At 37.1% G+C, this 21,071-nt stretch overlaps 1 protein-coding gene and 1 long non-coding RNA gene across 5 annotated transcripts in view; one reads left to right on the top strand and one right to left on the bottom strand.

Annotated features, from left to right (window-relative positions):
• The window catches only part of COMMD1 (copper metabolism domain containing 1), a 160,859-nt gene that overhangs the window by 137,135 nt on the left and 2,653 nt on the right, over nt 1-21,071 (top strand). For 3 of the 4 annotated variants that reach the window (XM_067704941.1, XM_067704942.1, XM_067704939.1), the window contains one exon: nt 9,352-9,497. The exons of the other annotated variant lie outside the window; for it this stretch is intronic. In XM_067704941.1, coding sequence (XP_067561042.1) covers nt 9,352-9,497 — 146 coding nt within the window. The remainder of the gene's footprint in view (nt 1-9,351; nt 9,498-21,071) is intronic. 4 annotated transcript variants of the gene reach the window in all.
• The window catches only part of LOC137206201 (uncharacterized), a 75,449-nt gene continuing 64,596 nt past the window's right edge, over nt 10,219-21,071 (bottom strand). The window contains exon 3 of the long non-coding RNA XR_010934523.1: nt 10,219-10,329. This is a non-coding gene — a long non-coding RNA (uncharacterized lncRNA). The remainder of the gene's footprint in view (nt 10,330-21,071) is intronic.

Below are 21,071 nucleotides of genomic sequence, written 5' to 3'. Positions count from 1 at the left end.
GCTGCAGTCCCCTTTAAAAAGCAGTTTAGAAATCTCAACAATTTAACACAATCCTTACCCCCTTCCCCAATCCCCCTACCTCCATTGTGCAACTTGATCTTTAAGGAATCTCTGAGTTAAAAAGAAAAAAAAGTCCAGAGCCCTTTGTTTATGCCATCTCAGTTAATTCTGGATATAATCAGGTGAGGTAAGCATTGTAACTCCCATTTTGTAGTTGAACAAAATGAAACTGGCTAAATGAATTTTCCACATAAATTTCCCAAGGCTTCATAATACATGGAAGAGCTAGAATTCATATCCTGTTCTTTATTGGTTATAGTTCTGCTCACCTGGCCTCATACTTGTGACTCCTAGCCCATTCTTAAAGGCAGGTTCTATGTCTTCTTTTTAAATAAATTTATTTGTTTATTTATTTATGGCTGCATTGGATTTTTGTTGCTGCATGCGGACTTTTCTCTAGTTGCGGCGAGCGGGGGCTACTCTTCCTTGTGGTGCGCAGGCTTCTCATTGTGGTGGCTTCTCTTGTTGCGGATCATGGGCTCTAGATGCACGGGCTTCAGTAGTTGTGGCACGCGGGCTCAGTAGTTGTGGCTCACGGGCTCCAGAGTGCAGGCTCAGTAGTTGTGGCACACGGGCTTAGTTGCTCTGCGGCATGTGGGATCTTTCCAGACCAGTACTCGAACCCATGTCTCCTGCATTGGCAGGTGGATTCTTAACCACTGCGCCACCAGGGAAGCCCAGGTTCTATGTCTTACTCTTACCCCATACACATTTGCCTGTAAGCGTAGTGGGCATTCCATAAATGTTTGTTGATTTCAATTGGATTTTTTTGGTCAGAATTGAAATATTTGACAACTAATTTGATGTTAGCCACAAGAAAAAGGAAGTTGTCAAAGGAGACCATGGGAATTTGAGGTTGGGACTGGAAGGGTATTGATGCTATTTGGAGAAATAAAAGAAAACAGGGTGAAGAGAAAATTTGAGAGAGAAAATGACTAGTGTATTTTGAGTAATTTCTGTGTGTCAGGCATTGTGCTTATGTCTTTACATGCATTATCTTATTTAGACATAGTAACAAGCCTTTGCTGAAGGAACTACTCATATCTGCATATTACAGGAGAGAAAACAGGCTTGGAGAATTTAAGTAATTTAACCATGATCTCATAGCTAGTAAGTGGTAGAATTAGGATTTCAAACCAGGATTCTGTGACATCAGAATTCATTTGGGGGCACATATTAGATTTAAGGCACTAGCCCGAAGGCTTTGTGGCAATGCCTAGCATATAGCTGGAAATATAGGAACTGTGCTCAGGAGATGTTTCAGGGCAGAATTATTAATCTGAAAGTAATCTGCAGAGGTGATTGTCGTGGCGATGAGTTGGTTCACATTTACCCAGAGAGGGAGTAAGGAGATAAGAAATCAAAAGCCAGAAAATAGAGGAACATCTGTTTACTGGGTGAGAAGAAGAATTAAGATCTTTTTTACCTTTGGAGAATAAAAATAATTTTGCGTGTACTGTTTGCTAAGAATAATTCGTATGAGGCAAGTTCAGTTTCATGTTGTTTAAACACTAGCTAGCCATACATATTTAATTTGGTTTAAGATGGGAAAAATATCCATTGTTCCAATTTTGTAATAAACTTACAAAATTTTGGGGCTTCCCTGGTGGCTCAGTGGTTGAGAGTCCGCCTGCCGATGCAGGGGACACGGGTTCGTGCCCCGGTCCGGGAAGATTCCACATGCGGCGGAGCGGCTGGGCCCGTGAGCCATGGCCACTGGGCCTGCGCGTCCAGAGCCTGTGCTCCACAACGGGAGAGGCCACAACAGTGAGAGGCCTGTGTACCGCAAAAAAATAAATAAAATAACAAAAATTTTTAACTTTGTTAGGTATACTTGTTAGAGTTAATATTATAAAATAGTGAATTTTTAAAATTGACATATAATTGACATATAACATGTAAATTTACAGGTATAACATGTTGATTTGTTATGTTTATATATTGTAATATGATTACCATTGTAGTGCTAATTAGCACCTCTATCACATCACATAATTATCATTTCTTTTTAGTAGTTGGAATAATTGTCTCTTTGCAAGCTGTATTTCCTCTCCTCTCCCTTTCCCTTCCCTTCCCTTCCCTTCCCTTCCCTTTCCTTTCCTTTTCCTTCCTAAGCCAGTGCTCTTGTAGAATGTCTCACCTTCTAGATATCTTACTGTTGATACTTCCTTATGTGTCATTTACCTTGTTCTTTTTGTTCCTGTGTTCCTGTAAAATGATAATTAAGTCTAGAGATTTGATTAGATTTAGACTGGATATTTTTGTCAAGTTCATAGGTGAGTTTTTAAACAGAAATTTTTCTCAAAGGGAGGAATGAGGGACGATTTTTAGGGTGTAGAGTGTTGTGGAGGGAAAGGTGCAGCCAGAAAGGAGGGAGTGACAGAATAGTCCCAGGTACTGGAGACAAAGAGGTTTTTAGTTTTCATGAAGCCATTCCTATCTGTTGTTCATTCATTAGTGGACACATTGCCCTCAAAGTATTCAGTTTGATTGGCTACTGAAATTCTGACTTTTAAAATTTAATTAAATATCTCTTTATTCTCTCCTAAATAAAGCAAAATTTAAAACTTGAATGATTTCTGGATTTGTTTTGTTTTTCTTTATAGGATCAGCTCTAAACACAGCTTCCATTGTCATAAGTCAGGAGAGCAGGTAGCTTATGCAGTGACCTCCTAATTCATTATTAAAATATTCAGTTTTATGACACCTCAGAAAGGCTCATTTTATCTTTTTTGTAACTAGTTGAAAATATACCACTATCAGTTGTTTTCTAAATGGTTTTCTTTTCTTTAGATGGCAGCCATTATTTTTATATGCATGTCTTGTCTGACTAGTATTCTTTTAAGTGTTCTGCATAGGCTCTATAATTGTTGTAACTGGCCTAAATCTGTAATAGATCAGATAAGCAAAAACTTATATCTAAAGTATTTTTAAAATTTTTATAGCCTTATCCAAGCACAGACTTTAGGCAAACCTGAAGTAGGAAAAATGACATCAGAATAATCCCACTGATCATTGATAATTAAGGCCTTTGGTCTGTGCAGTTCAGAAAACTACAAGAACATTATCTCATAACTCTCAAATGTTCTCTGAAGTAGGAAGGCAATTACTATTACCCTAATTTACAGATGTCTTTAAAAGGTTAGAGAGCTGTTCCACGTGGAGCTAAAGGCAAAAGTAGGGATGAATTGTAAAAACTTTCTTAGTCTTTCTAGACCACTCTGAGTCCACAGTTGTTCTTTTCAGAGGTATAAAGATTATTATAATGTAGTTTGAAATTTTTTCTAGTCAAAAAATAAAAGGCTGAAATGAAAATTTTAATCTGGTCTGGTTAGTGCATTTCATACTCAACCAAACATTTCTGGGATGCTTAATAAATAGTTAAGGATGGTCCCTCTTATCAAAAATATTTAAGACATTACAAAGAACAATGGACACACCGTCATTTATTATTTATCACCTAAATGTTTTCAGTGTGAATAACATTTTGTTCTTAAACGTTCTCCAGGGCTAGATAGTATATCTAGCATCGAAAACCTATTTGGGGTGATTATTAGTATTATTAACTTTTGAATAAAGAAATTTCTACATGTGAATGTGTGTTATTCTTACTTTAAACATATTTCTGTCACTCATTTCCTGTTTCAGTTAATGGCATCACCATCCTACTTACATACCAGGCTGGAAGTATTAGTGATCTTCATTACTTTTCTCTCCCTTACCTCCAATCCATTTGGTTACCTAGTCCTGTATGTCTACAGTTTTTTGTGTACCCATCTATCCATTTATTCCCATGGGCACTGCCTGAGATGATGCCCTCTTCACCTGATCTCTAATCTTTTGCATCTCTAGTATTTCACACTGCTTCCTGAAATATACGCCTGACCATTTCACTCCTCTTGAATGGCTTTCATTCCTAATGGAATTAGGCATTAAGTCCTAATGCCTTACTATGAAATCTCATCATGGCTGTATCCCATCCTGACTCTTCTTCCATCAGACTTGACTTTAAAACTTTATACAGAAACTCTGCACTATTTTTGTACTTTTGCTGTTCCTTCTACTTCGAAATATCCCTGTTTCTTCCTGTAGAAATCCTAAACACATGCCATTTTCTTCATGAATCTCTTTAATTCTTCCAGTCAGATTTAATATCCCTCTTGTATATACATTCGTAATACCTGGGCTAAACCTTTTTCTTTTACATCCTTGACATTTTATTTTGAATTGTAGTTCATTGTGTATATACATTTCTTTCGTACGATCATGACTTCTTGTCAGTGGAGACTATATAGAACACAGTCACACCTTAATAACTTTGCATGTAGTAGTAGTCTTAGCTTTCAGCTTTTACTGGAATTTTATAATTGATTGAGCAAGTCAGTTTCATAAATTGATTCATCTTCCTACTACAACTAAAAAAATGACTAGAAAGAATAATTTTGTTTCATAGGTGGTAAAAACTCAGGAAAAAGTTGCTATCTTCGGATGTGTTTCCTGAAATCAGCAATGTAGATAGAAATGGATTCTTCTATTGTCTGTAGTAAACTATTCTAAACATTTAAAAATTTTAAAGTATGTGTTCTACCTGTATTCTTTCCTATGAAACTGTTGTAGGACATTAATAAAGGCTGACAGAATTCAAAACTTCCCTTAGTTTGTTCCATTCTTCTAGCCTTCCCACCAGCTGCTCTTTATAATTTAGAAGTGCCTGCTCTGTGTCAGGCGCAATTCTAGGTGCTAGAGATACAGCTGTAAACAAACATAGTTTGTTTTCTAGTTTCCGGAAACAGTCATGTAAAGAAAGCAAATATATACAGTATAGCAGATTAAGAATTGTACAAAATACTAAGAAATACAGAAAATCTATTTCTATATGATTGTCAGAGTCTGGGCTAAATTGCTTGCTTTGAGTTTAAATATCTGTTTAAATCCTTGCTTGTCTATCACATTCCTTGCCTATGCTAATTTTGTTTAGGGTTTGTATTGAATATTTTAGGTTCCAAATTACATAGCAATATATAAATATTAAACCTAAATAGAACTTATTAAACTTAGATATAATTTTGAAGTAAATGTTATTCATGCTAAATAATATATAAGTTCTTAGAAAATCATAAAAATCAAATTTTTTAAATTTTAATAATTTTTCAGCATTAGGGGATTATATTTAAATACTAATTTAAAAAACTTTAGAAAATGAACCATCATTTTTCACTTGTGTGAAACTAAGTTTTTTTTACATATATGGTAGTTTGCTTAAATCAGGGTATACACAGGCATCATATTTAGTCAAATGAACAATTTATTTCCATCGGGTACCAGTTAATCTTACATGTTTGCTAATCTTAAATGACTATCACATCACTTGGCTTTAAAAGTTCTTTGTGCTCTCCCTAGGGTAGCTTATTTTCTGCTCTTCCCAAGCTATAGCAAAAAATGTCTATCATTGCCTATGCTACCCTGCCAACTGACCTAAGAGAAACTCCTTTCCCTATAGTCCTTGCTATGTGAGTAGTAAACCATGCCAGCTTTTTATCCCTACCCACTGATCCCCAGTTAATTAGATCAGAGGGAACCCTGAACAATGATTGCCCATCCATAGTCTAAACAGGTATTTGTGACATGGTTTGGTGTAACCGGCTCTGCTCAGGCAGAGCCTATGGTTTTGGGTTGAGATAGATTCTTTTCAGGATTTTCAACTTATTGATGTAGGGAAGCTGCCAGATGGTGATGAGCATTGTAGCTGAGAGGTCACATAGAGCTTGCATTAGAGTAGTAATTATGTGGATCATGTGTATATTGCAGAATTGGTTTTCTGGGAAGAAGAGACTAGAACTAAGGTGTTGGGGGGGTGGTTGGGGGGTGCACATGTGTCTGTGTGCGAGTTTGCATGTATGTGAGCGAGAATAATAACGGTTCCTGATGGTTTCATAAGCCCTGAAAGGCCCAACCTGGCCTCCTCACTGTCCTACAGACCTACCATGCTCATTCCCAACTCTGCATTTGCCTAAGTTAGTCTCCCTATTTTTGGTCTTTCTTGAATAGTACCACCAGGTTAGTGTTCCTTAAAATCTCCTGATAATGATATTTATCGGGCCAAAAATCATTAATGGTTTCTGTATTACCTTTGTGATAAAGTTTAAGTTCCTTAGTTATGTATATACGATCTTTTTAACTCTGCTTTCTAAGATGTTTTGTCTAAAAGAACAAAGCCCATTTAGTTTGGTATTTTAGTATAACAGGTCATGGTGAAAGTCCATAGCTCTATTCTTTTGGTCATTTGTCTCTAGGAACTTTACTGAGAATATCAGTTAGACTGAGAGCCCCATAGTCATTTGTTGCAGAAGAAAAGAGAAATGGCTCTCTGGTTGAAACATGAGCTGCCAGAGGCATGTCTCTACATTTTGAATGTAGGTGAATAGTGGTGCATTCAGGGGCTGCTGCCCCTGGTGGAAGAATTTTATGAGTCCAGCCTTCCCTATCCAGCTTCTTGCCAGTTGACAGGCAGTCTGTCTGATGCTTAACCTGACAATGTTGCCAAACTGTCCAGTAACCCTTTCTTTGAGTTTTAAATTCTAAATGTTTTTATTGATCAGAAAGAAATAGCCCTTTAGAGATCATTTAAGTTTTGCTTTGAAAGCCCTGACCACCACAGTGCCAACAGAATTGACTTATAGTGTGGTTGGTTAAACTGGCATTCATTTGGGAATTTTTCAGAACTCCCAAGTTTTATGGGTCAGCATTCAGCCTTATCCTCTAATTTGAAAAAGATGTGAAGAATAGCAACATATAACTCTTGGCAAGATACAAAATGCAATGATTTCCCCTCCTTATCATGGCCTTTATCTTTTAAAGGTTATCTATTAAAATCTTAACTCTTTACTCTAGAATTCAAGGTCTCTCACAATTTTTTCCCATCTGCATTCCATTCCTTCTCTAAAGGAATTCTTTTTTAGCTAAGCAAGTCTATCCATTCTCCTTCCTCCCCACAACATGCCAGACATATTTCTCCCTCAGTGTCTTTGCACATAACGTTTGCCTAGCCTTAAATATCCTCTCTCCTATCTTTAGCTTGCAAGGCCCAGCATAATATTTACTTCCTCAAATCAAAATAATATAAATTATATATCAGCATCAATAAATACTTTAAAAATAAATGACTCCTCTTTTCACTGACAGAAGGTATATGCACTGTGAATTTATAGTTATCCTAGGTGACTGAGCATTTTGCAAATAAAAATTTCAGGGGTGTCACACAAAAATGAAGTTTCTAGAATTTTTTGAAATAACAAAGATTGGTCAACACCGGGCCCACTTTTCTACAAATAAGAGGTTGGAGCTGAGAAATTATTATCCCTTTAAATGATACTTGTATTCACCACTTTAATCCCACCACTCCTTACTCTCTCCCCATATTGCCCCAGCCTGCTTTGGGTCTCTACTTGGCCCTCTGCCCCATAGGCAATTGAATTTAAGATGATGGCTATGGAGATACCCAAGGAAAATGAAAGGATAGTCTTCTAAGAAGAAAGGAGAGATTATCAAGGTCTTTGATAGTCTCTGTCTTAACAGCTAGGAAGGTCACTTCATATTTACCTCCTACCTCCTAATTGACAATAATCAGCGAAAATAACTCAGAAAGTAAGGATATTTAATCATGGGAAAGTTACCAAGAAATGAAATACCTTTCAGAAAGTAATGTTCTGACCTTAGCTCAGAATAGGGAGTAATCACTAAGAAGGCTGTCTGAGGGGGCTTCCCTGGTGGCGCAGTGGTTGAGAATCTGCCTGCTAATGCAGGGGACACGGGTTCGAGCCCTGGTCTGGGAGGATCCCATATGCCACGGAGCAACTAGGCCCATGAGCCACAACTACTGAGCCTGCGTGTCTGGAGCGTGTGCTCCGCAAAAAGAGAGGCCGCGATAGTGAGAGGCCCGTGCACCGCGATGAAGAGCGGCCCCCGCTTGCCACAACTAGAGAAAGCCCTCGCACAGAAACGAAGACCCAACACAGCAAAAATAAATAAACTTTTTATTAAAAAAAAAAGAAGAAGGCTGTCTGAGACTTGACATCACTTTTAGGATCCATTTGCTCCAAAGGGTGAGCCCTTTGGGACAATAGAATGGAAGCAAAGCTTTCAAAACAGCTAATATACCGGAGGTAGGGATTCATTTTGGCCTTAAATGTAGTTACTGTCCCTTTTCTCATCTGCCTTCCTATAAACATTTTGATTAGGCAATAATAGTTGGTATTTGTCCAATGTTTTAAATAAGTTCTTTTATTATGTTGCCTCATTTAAATTTCCTAAAACCCCTACAAAGTGGGATACAATGGATGAAGAACGTCAGGCTCCGGGAGTTTAACTGAATTACCTAAGTTCACATGAATATTAAGTGATAGAATTGGAAGTAGATCCTAGATCTTGAGATTTCTGGTCTTGTGCTCTGTAATTTTATACTGTCTGGGTCTTCATTATCTTCCTATGAATGATCTCATCCTGCTTTTGTATGTGTTACCAAAGGACGGGGCAATGACGCTAAGTCCGTAGCAAGGAGACAGTGATGTGAGAAATGAATTTTACTGAGACAGCCTCTTATAATTTATTCAGTCTTCTTTACCTCCTTGAGTAAACTACCTGGAAAGTGGCTAACGGTTTTCTAAGAACATCAAAAGTCTTTTGCTTTTTTCTTTTTTTTGACCATACCACACGGCTCGTAGGATCTTAATTCCCTGACCAGGCATTGAACCCAGGCCCTTGTTAGTGAAAGCACAGAGTCCTAACCACTAGACCCCCAGGGAATTCCTGAATGTCAGAAGTCTTGATCTACATGTCTACTGTAGATCAAAAATATTGATCTACATGATCTAGTGAAATTGCCTTTTAAATTGTTTTAATTTATGGCCTTTTTTTCCTGTTAGAATGTTAGCTTCTCAAGGGCAGAGACTCCACCTTGCTTACCACTGAATCCTCAGTGTTTAGAACTATACCTAGCAGATATAAGACCGTCAATAAGTATCTCATGCCTAATTCACTGACTTAGTGTTTTAATGTCTTTACATTGAGAACCTGCTGCCCCCAGTCAAATGTTGGTTGTTTTTCTGAAATCCACTTTTTCCTTTAGGTCTGACATGGGTGGTCAGCCCTGTGAAGGAGTGTGGACATTGACCTAGAGCAGCTTGGAGTTGAAACAATTATGTTTATGTGATAAAAGTCTCTGAGTCACATGGCAAATAGGTTTATCTTTGTATACCTTTTCTCTCAATGCTGCTTGTATTTGATCCTTTGTAGCCATCAATACTTTCAAGCCCCTTCAGTTCAGAAGTGTCCTGTGTTGTCTGTCTATACCATGAAGTGGGAGAGGTTGGGAAGCATTGCTTTATTGGATTACAAGCAGAGTCTAAGATTCTGGACTTCAGCAAGAGGTCTTCTACATGGTAAGAGTTTTGTGATAATGCAGGCGAGGGAAATACACAGACATGTTTGTAACAGAGCATCAGCAAGTCTGCTATTTCCAAGAACAGAAAGCACAAAAATCCAGATTCTGAAAGGTTAAAGAAGGGCTTACTGTTTAGTCCTGAGACTTTGCCAGTTTCTTCATGGTTGAGCCTAGCCTTTTCTAATTCCTAATATTTGAATCCATTGGGTGGTCTTGTTTAATAAAGACTACTATTAAGAAGGGAAGAGAGGGCAAATAGTGTGCCTGATCCTTGCAGGGAGAAAAAAAGTATGTTAAGTAACACTGTACTTGGGGCTTGTCGTAGCCTGAAGCAGTTGGTGCTGTTTCCCAATGTGAGCTCTTTTTTGTTTCACCAGGACAATGTTAGGTCCCAGGAGTCTTTCACGTGACTGTTTGTCACTATTAAGAGCCAAGTGCTTGTTCTGAAGAAAACAGAGCTGTAGTTAAAGTGTTCAGGAGAACTCCTTTTGAAGTGTCAGGGGACAGGATGTGTGTAACAGGGTAGGAAGAGAGGCTAACATTTATTGAGAGTCTGTTTCACACAAGACAGTGCTGGGTACTTGCATATGTGCTATCTTATTTAATCTTTATAACAGTCCTATAAGATTAATACTATTTTTCCATTTTCTAGATTTGGAAACCAAAACTTAAGAAAATTAGATGACTTTCCCAATGTTACACAGCTTTTAATAGTGAAGCCATATCTAAATCTGAATTGTCTTAACTCTCAAACCAATGATTTTTTCCCCTTCATGATATTGCTTTGGATTCCATGTATGATGATGGAGAAGTCTCATTTCTTGATCTTCCTATAGAGGGAGAGGGAAACAGTATAAAATAGTGGAATTTACATGCATTTACATATTCCTTTCTAACCTTAACTTTCAAAATGTTTTAAACATACTGAACTTTTAAACATAATACTGAGTAAGGTCTTAATGGGTGATGCAGTGGAGTGGCTGAGAAGTACTTTTCTCCCTAAATTTAAAGATGTTTGCAAAAGTATATATTACTTTCTGGAAATTTCCAATTATGAGCCGTTAGGTCCTAAAGAACAGAGGTTAATAGTGACCTTCAGGGTATAGCATCATCAGTGTCATATGTTTAGACTTAACTCCGGTTGAGAATTCCCATTTCTAAAACAGTTCATTTTAATCTAAGTATTTCTTGAAGGCAGACTCAGACTTAGGGCCTCTGTCCTATAAATGACAGAATTACTGGAAGTTCTGTCTTAAAGTTCATACTATATATTTTTACTCTTCATTGATGAAAATAAAGACTTCGCATTAAAATTTTCTTTTGAGACTTCCCTGGCGGTCCAGTGGTTAGACTTCACGCTTCCACTGCAGGGGCCGTGGATTTGATCCCTGGTCGGGGAGCTAAGATCCCACATGCCATGCGGTACCGTCAAAAGAAAATAGATAAATAAAATAAAATTTTATTTTATCTTTTCATACTACAGATGTAAACCCTCATTTCGGCACAATAATAAGAACCTAATTTTCCGTTTGCTTTGCTAGAGGCCCCTCCTCACAGGTTGAAATGTGGGGCACAGAAATTTACTTGTTTGTTTCATTTTATTTTTCTTCCCCCTAGGGATCATTTGACTTTCATTTGAAGTTCTAATTGACATAGGGGGAAAAACAGAAAAATGGTGAAATATTTGAGATAGTAACATAGAAAAATACCAATTAAATTTGATTCCAAATCTCAAAAGTGGATTTGTATTTCTGTACTTTGAAGAATTGGTTCAGCTACTATAATCTTTTTTTGTTGTTTTGTTTTAATCTCTGACATAGAGTGATTTAACATAAATAGAATAATTTTATCGGTGTCTTCTAAGAGAAGGTGGGGAGAATGAGATTATTGTACTAAAACAATAGATTGGAAATGCTCTGCACACAAGCTCCCTTGCCCTCTTGCTATGGGCAAGGGAATTACGGAAATGAAGTAAGAATGGTATGTTAACTGTGGGCTTCCAGATTTTTCAGTGTTATTATTGAAGATTAAAATTTGACTATAAGAAAATTGCTTGATTTGGCTGTTCTCTTTTTTCTTAGAACTGACAGTAATGAGTTGACAGGAAGGGATAGGCTTTGCACCTGAGCTCCTGACCCTGCTTTTAGTCACGGTATTCATTAGCACTCCCCTAAACAAGTTCACATTCTTGGCAGCTCTAACCTGCCATCTCAATAGAGATGCTGCTTAATCAACCAATATTATTTTAATGTTGCTGGGGTATGAGATACTGTGGTAAAATCAGAGAATGTAAGATACAGTTTACCCCACCCCATCTGTGTTAAGTTGCCTTGGATGCATTATCTCATTAATTCTTCACAGCAACCCTATCCCTTAAATCTGTTAAAAATCATCATTTTACAGATTAGGAATTTAAAACTTAGCCAGCCACACAGCTACAAATAGTGAAGTTTTAATTTAGATTTGGATTTAGGCTTGTATGACTTCAGAACCCATGTTCACTAATCACTGGGGGTAGGAACTAGGGAATAGATAGGCATTTGCACGTATATAGAATCTCATTATGAGGAAACATCAGACAAACCCAAGTTACCATTCTGTAAAATAACTAACATATTCTTCAAAAATGTCAAGATCAAGAAACACAAGACAGGTTGACTGAGAAACTATTCTAGATTAAAGGAGACTAAAGATGCATGACATCTAAATGCAATCAATGTGTGATTGTGGGTTTGATTTGGAAGCAGGAAAAAAAAACTTCATAAAGGACATTACTGAGGTATTTGATAAAATTTGAATGTAGACTGGGTTAGATAGTAGTGTTTATCAATATTATATAACCGTGACTATATACGAAAATGTCTTGTCTTTAGGAAATATACACTAAAATTTTTAGGATAAAAGGGCATGACATTCCCTATTTACTCTCACGTGGTTGTGAGAGAGAGGGAATGACAAAGAAAATGTGGCAAAGTATAAATAATTGAATAAATGGTGAATCTGGGGAAAGAGTATAGGAGAGTCATATTTTTGTCATTTTTTTGTATACTTGAAATGATGTAATGAAAATTTTTAAATGCCTTATATTCTATAAATGTGGCTAAAATTCTTCAGAAACCTTCAAAACACAACTGGGGCCAGGAGATGAGGACCATATTCTATTCATGCTTCCTCCATTGGCAAAGAACTTGCCAAACCAAGTTGAGGAGGTAAACATAGACTGTTATTTTGAAGAGGAAACATAAGTCATACTGTCAAGATGTTTTTCTTATATCTCCTTTGGGGACATACCTCTCTTTTCTTCAAAATAGTTCATTGTTTTCGCTGATATTTTTGTCCCATTTCTTTGGCCCCTCTTAGATAGTTCATATTTCTGACTTACATAATCTTGGATAGAGTGCTAAATATGTTCTTTTTAACAAAAGAATAAACTACAAAGTAGAGTAAACACTATTTTTACTAATTATTTATGTTCGTTTATTTTTATCTTTAACAGTGTATATGCCGTCTACATTCTCTCAGTTTTAGGTGGTTTTTAGTCAAGCCTTGATTACATATGAGTGAACTATGCTGTTTCGGGCATTATCAGGGGCACGCTTTTCCTTCAGCCCACCCAGTCCTGTTTACCCTTGCCTTGGCCAGAGAACAGATGTGGGCAAAATATGAAGGATGTTAAAGGTTTAAACTCATAATTTAATATATTTTTCTCTTTTTCCCAATACTTTTTCATTCGCTTTCCTTTTTAAAAAAATTGAGATATGACATATAACATTATATCAGTTTCAGATGTACAACATAATGATTTGTTATTTTTATATATTGCAAAATGATCATATTTATCTTTTTGTTTTCCGAAAGGGCTTTTAAATGCTGATGTGATTTTTTTCAAGATGAATAATTTGGTGTTCCTGGGTTAGATAACAAGGCAGAACTGGGAATTCCTTCTGATTATAGATGGAAGGAACTCCAGGGTTAAGCAGGTATTTTGGTTCTACTGGCTGCGATCTGGGAGAAGGAGTCTCCGTCAAGGAGGTCCACACATTAGTCAATAGAACAACAAAAGCAAATGTCACCTCCCACTTCTGGTGATCGGGACAAGTAACTATATATACTGTTGAATCCTCCCTCCCTCCCCCTGCTGCCACACACACACAGAAAGAGAGAAGGACTAAAAGGCCATCTTGCTTCAGAATAAGAACTCAGTCTCTTTATAATATGTCTCTGCATAGTAACTTTGGGTTATCGTACTATCAACACTAGCTTTCCTTTGAGTCTGTTAAAGTTAACTTAATCATAGATCATAGACTAACTTTCACATGTGGGTACTTAGTGACTATAAATAATGGTGTTTATGTTATTATATATGAATGTGAGTCAGGATTGTGAAATGGTTAAGTGCTTGGACTCTGAAGCCAGACAGACCTGGGTTTAAAACTGGCTCTGCCACTTATTACCTGTGTGGCCTTAAACAAGTTGCTCATCTTTCCTTATCTGTAAAATGGGATAAAATTCTCCTCATCAATGTGAAATAATACATGTAAAGCACTTAGTGTTATGCCTGGCATTTTTATATCTTTGATAAATGTTAGCCATTGTTAGTTATCATTGCTATTAATATTATTATCATTAGTGTAATATCAGTATCCGCTTACATTTGCTAATGTCTTCAGATTTATCACACTTTTCCCATAATCTCTCCTACTCCTGCCTTCCAGGCTGACTTCTTTTTAATTGAGACATTTCATTTTTTAGGTGTTTCATTTTCCCCCAGGGTTCAGAGATGATCCTTGTATCCCCCTCAATCTCTTCTATTCCCTCCACTACTTCCAAAGCCTGCTGAATGAATGGTGACAAAGTAAGAAATTCTCTTTCTTCGCCAGTTAGGACCTGACTACCTGTTCTGTCTTTTGCAAAGGGCTGAACTTTTAATCCTAGTTTCTAGAACTGTGGGCAATATTAAGCAAATGAGGCCTTACTTTCTTTTCCTCCATAAATTGGATCAGAAGTATATCAAAACCCATAAAATCCATTGCATTATCTGACGAAGTCTTCCTGCTGAATATAGCTAAAAAGATGTGATTTTGGGTCAGATGGACAAAGTCTGTCACTTCTACAGTTGTTCGAAGTACCTTACCTTTGGCTTGGTCTCTACTTAGTTACAGGGTCGTTCTAAGGATCAGATGAGGTAGGTCATGCATGTGAAAGGGCTTTCTAAACTGTAAAACACCATGTTAATATGACGGATGATTATTGTGTATGAACAAAGGCCCCAGCAACCTATGTGATGCCAGAATTCAACCCTAGACAATAAAGATGCAATCTCCTCTCTTTCTGCCACCTCCAGAAGTTTTCAGTAAGCTATTTGAGCTAGAGAGGCTAGTGACTAACTTCATGCAGTGACCACAAATCCTTTCTTCTTCCCTCATCCCCATATTCTCTTACAGAATGTTACGCCAGATTCTGAGTCAGTCTTCAGAGCTGGACTTTGGGATACAGCGTGGCAAGCAAGGTACTTAATAGGATCTAGGAGTGAGGATTAGGAAAGATTTCTTTTGTGCCATTTTCCAACCCCCTTCCTGGCAGCCCCTATTGATTAAATGACATTTCAAAGTCGAGTTCAGTAACGATGAGGCCAGATATGGCTTCTGCCAAACTGGGCTGGCAGATCTGAGCAGTCAGCAGATAGCTTGTGTGTGTGTGTGTGTGTTTCTTGTTTCTGGATTATTAGAAATTCTTTTCTGTACGATATGAACAGCAAACCTAGACTCGTGTGAGATCATCATCATCATCATCATAACCGCACTTAGGGGATGCCTGATAACACAGTACACTCCAAGCACTGGGGATTATTATGAACTGAATTGTGTCCCCCACGAATTCAAATGTTAAAATGAAGGTTCCAACGTCCAGTGCCTCAGAGTGTTACTGTATTTGGAGTTAGTTGGAAATCCGACAAAATTAATCCCCATTCTCCACAACATTGCCAAAAAAAAAAAAAAAAATTCATCCAAAACTTCTTCTCCCTAAATCAGCGTTTTCTGAATTCAAAAGTCCTCTTATCCTTAGTCATTTCAACCTTTGCCCTCCTTACATAAAGAAGGGCCAAGGGAAATGCTGCTTTATAACTATGCCTATTTCTGCTTAATTGTACTATCATGAATGACTTAAAAGGAACCACATTGAGAAAGCTGGGAATAGATAGATGGTGCTATTGGCAGAGCAATGGCATTGGCCTCTAATTAGACGTCCTCTAGTTGTCCTCTAGTTGTCTTCTTCCCCTGCCAAGGATTTTGTCATTCATTGCCACACTCTTGTCTTTTTATTGGACATATTAAGGTGTTTCCCCCATTTTAATCTCTAGGTTATCAAGAACCCCTTAGAAAGCAAGTGCCATTGCATACTTTGTTCCTGCCTAACTAATGGTATTGCCTGAATGAGCTACTCTGGATAAGGTGGGGTTTTTTGTTTGTTTTTGTTTTTTAATCTTCTCTGTTCCTTTCATGTAAATATATTTTAGTTTGTTTGTCAAAGTTGTTTGCAAATGAGTTTGCTCTGGAATGTACCTCATCAGGAATGATGAGGGGCCCCAATGTGAACTTCAAACTAAAATTAGCAACACTCCTTCTCATGTGCTAAAGAGTTTTGTCATTTGGTTTCTCTAAAATTTAAGTGAAATTTCTCCTTCCTTCAGCGTGATTTGCCTTTTCAGCTGTCTAGCAGTTGTTGCTCTGATTCTTTGTCCATTGTCACGTGGAAACTAGTTCTACTTAGCCAAAATTCTGTATTATTTCCTAAAGATCAAACCACAGCACCTAAAACTAGTTTTTTACCCAAATATTTTTCAGCCACAGTTTTTTAAAATACAGAAAATCTTAACAGCTGAATATTAAATCCAGCTGAAAATGAAAAGTTGTAAAATGAAGTAGAGCACAATATTTTGTAGAAATCAGCCAATGATCTAATTGTATTGAGCTTTTAGTGTTTACATAACTTGGCTCCATTTTATTTTCCTTTTTGGGTATTTCTAAAATACTAAATGTGTAAGTCTTGATGCTTATATAAATCAGTACAAAATCGGGTATTTCTAATTAGTTCCCATTCTACTCTGTTAAATCTACACTAATCAGGTTTGAAAGTGTCCATATTGAGGGTCAGATGTAGGTGTTAGTGGGCAATGGATTGAATCAAAGAGCTGGGAATTCTGGGCTTCATGTAAGTGGGGCTAGTCTCTGGGTTTCTTTTGGTTTGAGTGGTAAAATGAAGATTGATGTGGTACCTTTACCTTTCACTATACACTGAAGAGGAGCAGATATGTGTCAGCCTGCTTTGAAATCTTTGGAGGAAGAAGAATAGTGATAGTCTTGGTTTAGCAGTACAGAATTTGGCCAATGAAAGAACCACTCATTCTTGCAAGGTCAAAACTATTTTCTCCCTTTCAGAAACAAGTCAGGTTGCCTGGGCCAAAATACATTTTCCTTTTGACCACACATTGGCAGGACAGGCATGTCCAGTTTTCTTCTAGGTCATAGCTCTAGATTTTTTCCAGCTAAGAAATATTCAACCAAAAGAATCTCAGGGTCCTGTTCTTGGCCTATTCCCACTTTCTCTCTTCTTAGAAATTCAAACAACTTTGAGTGGACAGTGTTCTTGGGATCTCATTGCCTTGTTGGGTCACAGGCCCTGAGCCTGCAGATGAAAATGAAAGCACCCCAGCAGAAGGATGTGTGTGTGTAAATTCAGCCTTTGGATTTCATTGAGATTGTCTTGCTAATGCCCCTTTATAAGGTTCACTAGGTTTTCCTGGTGCCTAGTGACCCGGGTGATCAGGTGATTAGAAAGGCACGGAGAGTATGGATCTGGGATCTGACTAGCTTAAGATACTTCATCTATGGATCTGTGCATCTGATATGGGTTATGTGATAAGGAGAAGGATTTGCCTTTGGTATTTTCCTACTTTTATGTTTTATGCCCTACCTATTCATACCATTTCCCCCAGTCCCTCTTAATAGTAGGTACCCTATGATTTAGGGCAGGCTACTTGGGTTCATCCTTTCTGGAGGAAAATAAATCTCTTGATTTAAGTTGTAGAAAGCTGTTAATGACTTTTTTGTATTACCTCTCCTGGGAGTATTTCTGTTTTAAAGACATTATCTAGGCTGAGAACAGTAGTCCTGGTTACTAAAGGAAGGGAAATATTTGGGATAAGAAGAACTTTCTGGCTTAAATTGCTACCATATGGGTATGATTTTCAAAAGTAGTTATGTGAAGTCACAGTTAAAGTTCCTCTAATTTCCTTTTCTATAAAACTTTTTGCAGAGCTGCTGTGATTTAGTCATACTAACCAGTTTAAATTTCACTTCCTTTTCCCATCTTGTAGAAATACTTAAAAGATGGACCAAAAAGGAGGAGGAAGTCAAGCAGCAGAGACCCAGATAATAGGTTTCTGAATAATGAAGATCTGATGTTATTTTATTTAAAATTTTTGCCACTTTATATAAAACTTGTGTGCACCACTTGGAAAGTTGAAGTTAGGTGCCTTAGATTTGTTTAGCAGTAACTTATATCTGTGGTAGATCTGAAACTCCCTGATACCTAATGTCTGTTTTCTCCCTTGAGTTTCTAGTTAGCTGATTAAAAATTCATGTTTTCTCATAAAGTTTATCTTTTAATGTAATAAGAATTGGTGAGAGTCGGGACTTTTTAATTTTTTTAAGCACTTTAAACTCCTATTGTCAGGTTGTCCTCACAAAAGTGTTTTGAAATGCCTGAATGACATCACCAGCAAACTCAGTAATTGTTATCCAGTGATGGTTAATGCTTTTATACTACACTGGTAATACTCTCTCTTCTTCTAGGAGATTGCAGGAATATGGATAAATACTTCCTCTAGAAGCTGCTCCAGCTCTGAAAGTACCATGTCTTAGTCCCACATATGGTCTTAGCACATTATGGACATCTGTTGAATTTTGGGGTGAATCATTTTAATTTAGTTCCTTGGTCATTAAGTTTCAGTCGTAGCTTCCAAAAGAGTCTGATTTTAGTATTTTCTGATCTTCAGTAGCATAATTTGCTTCGTGATTTACAGTATAATTTTTTTTTCCCTTTTGGAAAATTGCTTTATCATGCTTTTTACACAGTAGATGTAGGACTTGTCAGCTATTATATTTGAAATGAGGATTTCCTCAGGATTAAAAATGGCCTGAGTAAGGACCATTGGTTGTAATTATGTATTGCTAAAAATGTTCGTTGAAAGATTAAAAAACATTATAAATCACAAGTTTTCTTTTGGAAAGTATTGTTTTAAGCTACAGCATAAGCTATCCATTGCTTTAGATATAGGGTATAAGAACAGGTTGTAGAGATGAGGCCATGTGTCTGGTATCAAGACCCTTGATGCAAATTCTTCATGAAATGTCATCTCACACGGTTGTTGTTACTATTATTCTTTTTCTTCTTTTTTAATATCAAAATGCTGTTATAATTTTAATATCAAGTGATAGAAAAAATTAAATACTGGTTCTGGTTCATACTATCATATTTATCACTTAGAGGGCAGCCTTTCTGCCAACTTAGTCATGATAAAAATTCTTGCTGTGCTCATCTTTGGAGTTTGTATTTGGTGATTATGTACTTTCACAGTCTGAAGAAACTCCTGTTTATACTGAAATAGTGATTGAGGCCAGAAGTAAAGTAGGAAATAAAGAAATGATACCCTTACATAGAAAATACTGGAAATGGCAGAGGAGAGGGAGTTGGGGGTAAGAGAATAAATGTCCTGACCTCTGTCTTCTCTTGTCAGAACCCAACTGTAAGCCAGAGAACAAAGGAATGACAATCTTTAGGACCTGGAATAAGGCAGAGAAAGGTGGAGAATGGCTATGAAAAGACAAGTAGAGAATAATCAGCACAGTTTTCAGGGAACTATAACATTTTAATTTTGGATAAGTGGTCCCTTATGAAGTAACTTGGAGGATTCTTTGCCAAGAGAAGCTATTTTGAGGTCTCCTGAAAGAGTTAGGAGCAGTATTGGTATAATTCTGAGAAAGCTGCAGAAAGTATGGGATTGAGTGGCGAACACAGATTTACTCATGAAGCTGTTTTAAACTTTTCTTGTGGGCAATGTTCAAAGCCTTTGGGTATCTTATTTATTATGTAATTGATCTTCAGGACACTATTGCCAATTTTGACCTTTGCCATACATTCTCTTTCTCTCTCCAGAAGACACAGAGTGGCAGAGCTGCAGCTCAGAGGGTTAATTTAAGTTTAGGAAAGGACAGCCCAAACAGAGGGATAGGCTTCATGGCTAAAAGTTTGTGCTCAGCCAAGAGTCCCTTTGTGTCAATAAATGAAGCCAAAAGAAGAATTGGAATAGCCTTATGAAAGCTGGTCACCTGTATGTGGCCTTCTGAATCAGTATTGGTTAGCAGGATCCTAAGGCATCCTTTCGCACTCTCATCCTCCATCCCCCAACTTTAGAATTTTTAAGAGGCCACAACATGTTAGAATTTGCCAAAGTTGTATTCTAATGCTAAATATGACCAATAATTTGGGGATAAGGCTTTATGGAAACTGCATGGGAAATAATACAGAAGATAGGCTATAAGATTTCTATTTTTTCTTATGTTCAGTTTATTCTAAATGGTTCTATTTAGGTATTTATTAAGTCATAGTCCTTTTTATTTTCTATCTTTAGCATTTTGTCACTGTAGTATTGTTTTGCCAAAGAATTGGTCAGGGTATGCTTCTGGACCTAGATAAGGAGGTCATTTAAATGGACAGTACACACAGAGAGGTTATTTAATAGTATGTAGATGGAGAAACCAAACATTTGCTTAATAACAGCCTTCAAATTTTATATAAAATAATAATCAATTATACTCTCTGACCCTGTTGGGAAACAAGTTTAAGCTAAACCATTAAAGATTTAGGTTTGACAAGTAAGAGTTTCCTGAAGAATGTCAGAGTGGTTACCTGGGAAAGGAGTTCCTTAGGAACATGTAAGATGTCCTTCCCTAGAAGTCATTAAAAGCTAGCTAGGAAAAAAAAAAAAAAAAAAAGCTAGCTAGGTTTTTTTTTGTTGTTAGTTTGGAGAGGGTGGCCTCTCAAAGGTCTCTTCTTAGGATTTTATGAATGTTTAGCTTTTGTACTTGGAAAGAATATTTGAATATTTTACCTTTGCTTTCTTTTCTAATTTGGAATAGTTACTTAAACCCTTGAATTTAGTACACTGCCATACTCACTGTGATCACAAAGTACATATTCTTAATAATGATGCACCTGCTTATTCACCTGATAACCATTTTCTGGCTCTATCCCATGATGTATCTGAACTCTGCTAAGAAGCAGGTTCTAACTCTTGACTCAGATATTTAAGTACAGGAATTTAGTCTTATCATCGCTCAGTATGACCAGATCAAGATGGGTGACTTTGAGAAAAAAATCAAGTGTTTCAGATTGCTCTTGTACTTTCTGCGTCTGGCTTGAAAAGCATCACCTGCATTTCTAAAGATGTTTTCAAGTGTTTTAGATGTATTTTCTGTAGGGCACCCCAGCCAAATGCAAAATTTGAACA

Source organism: Pseudorca crassidens, chromosome 14 (assembly GCF_039906515.1).
Source record: "Pseudorca crassidens isolate mPseCra1 chromosome 14, mPseCra1.hap1, whole genome shotgun sequence".
Lineage (NCBI taxonomy): Eukaryota > Metazoa > Chordata > Mammalia > Artiodactyla > Delphinidae > Pseudorca > Pseudorca crassidens.
Note: the sequence above shows the minus strand (reverse complement) of the source record. Positions and strands in the feature narration are given on the sequence as shown.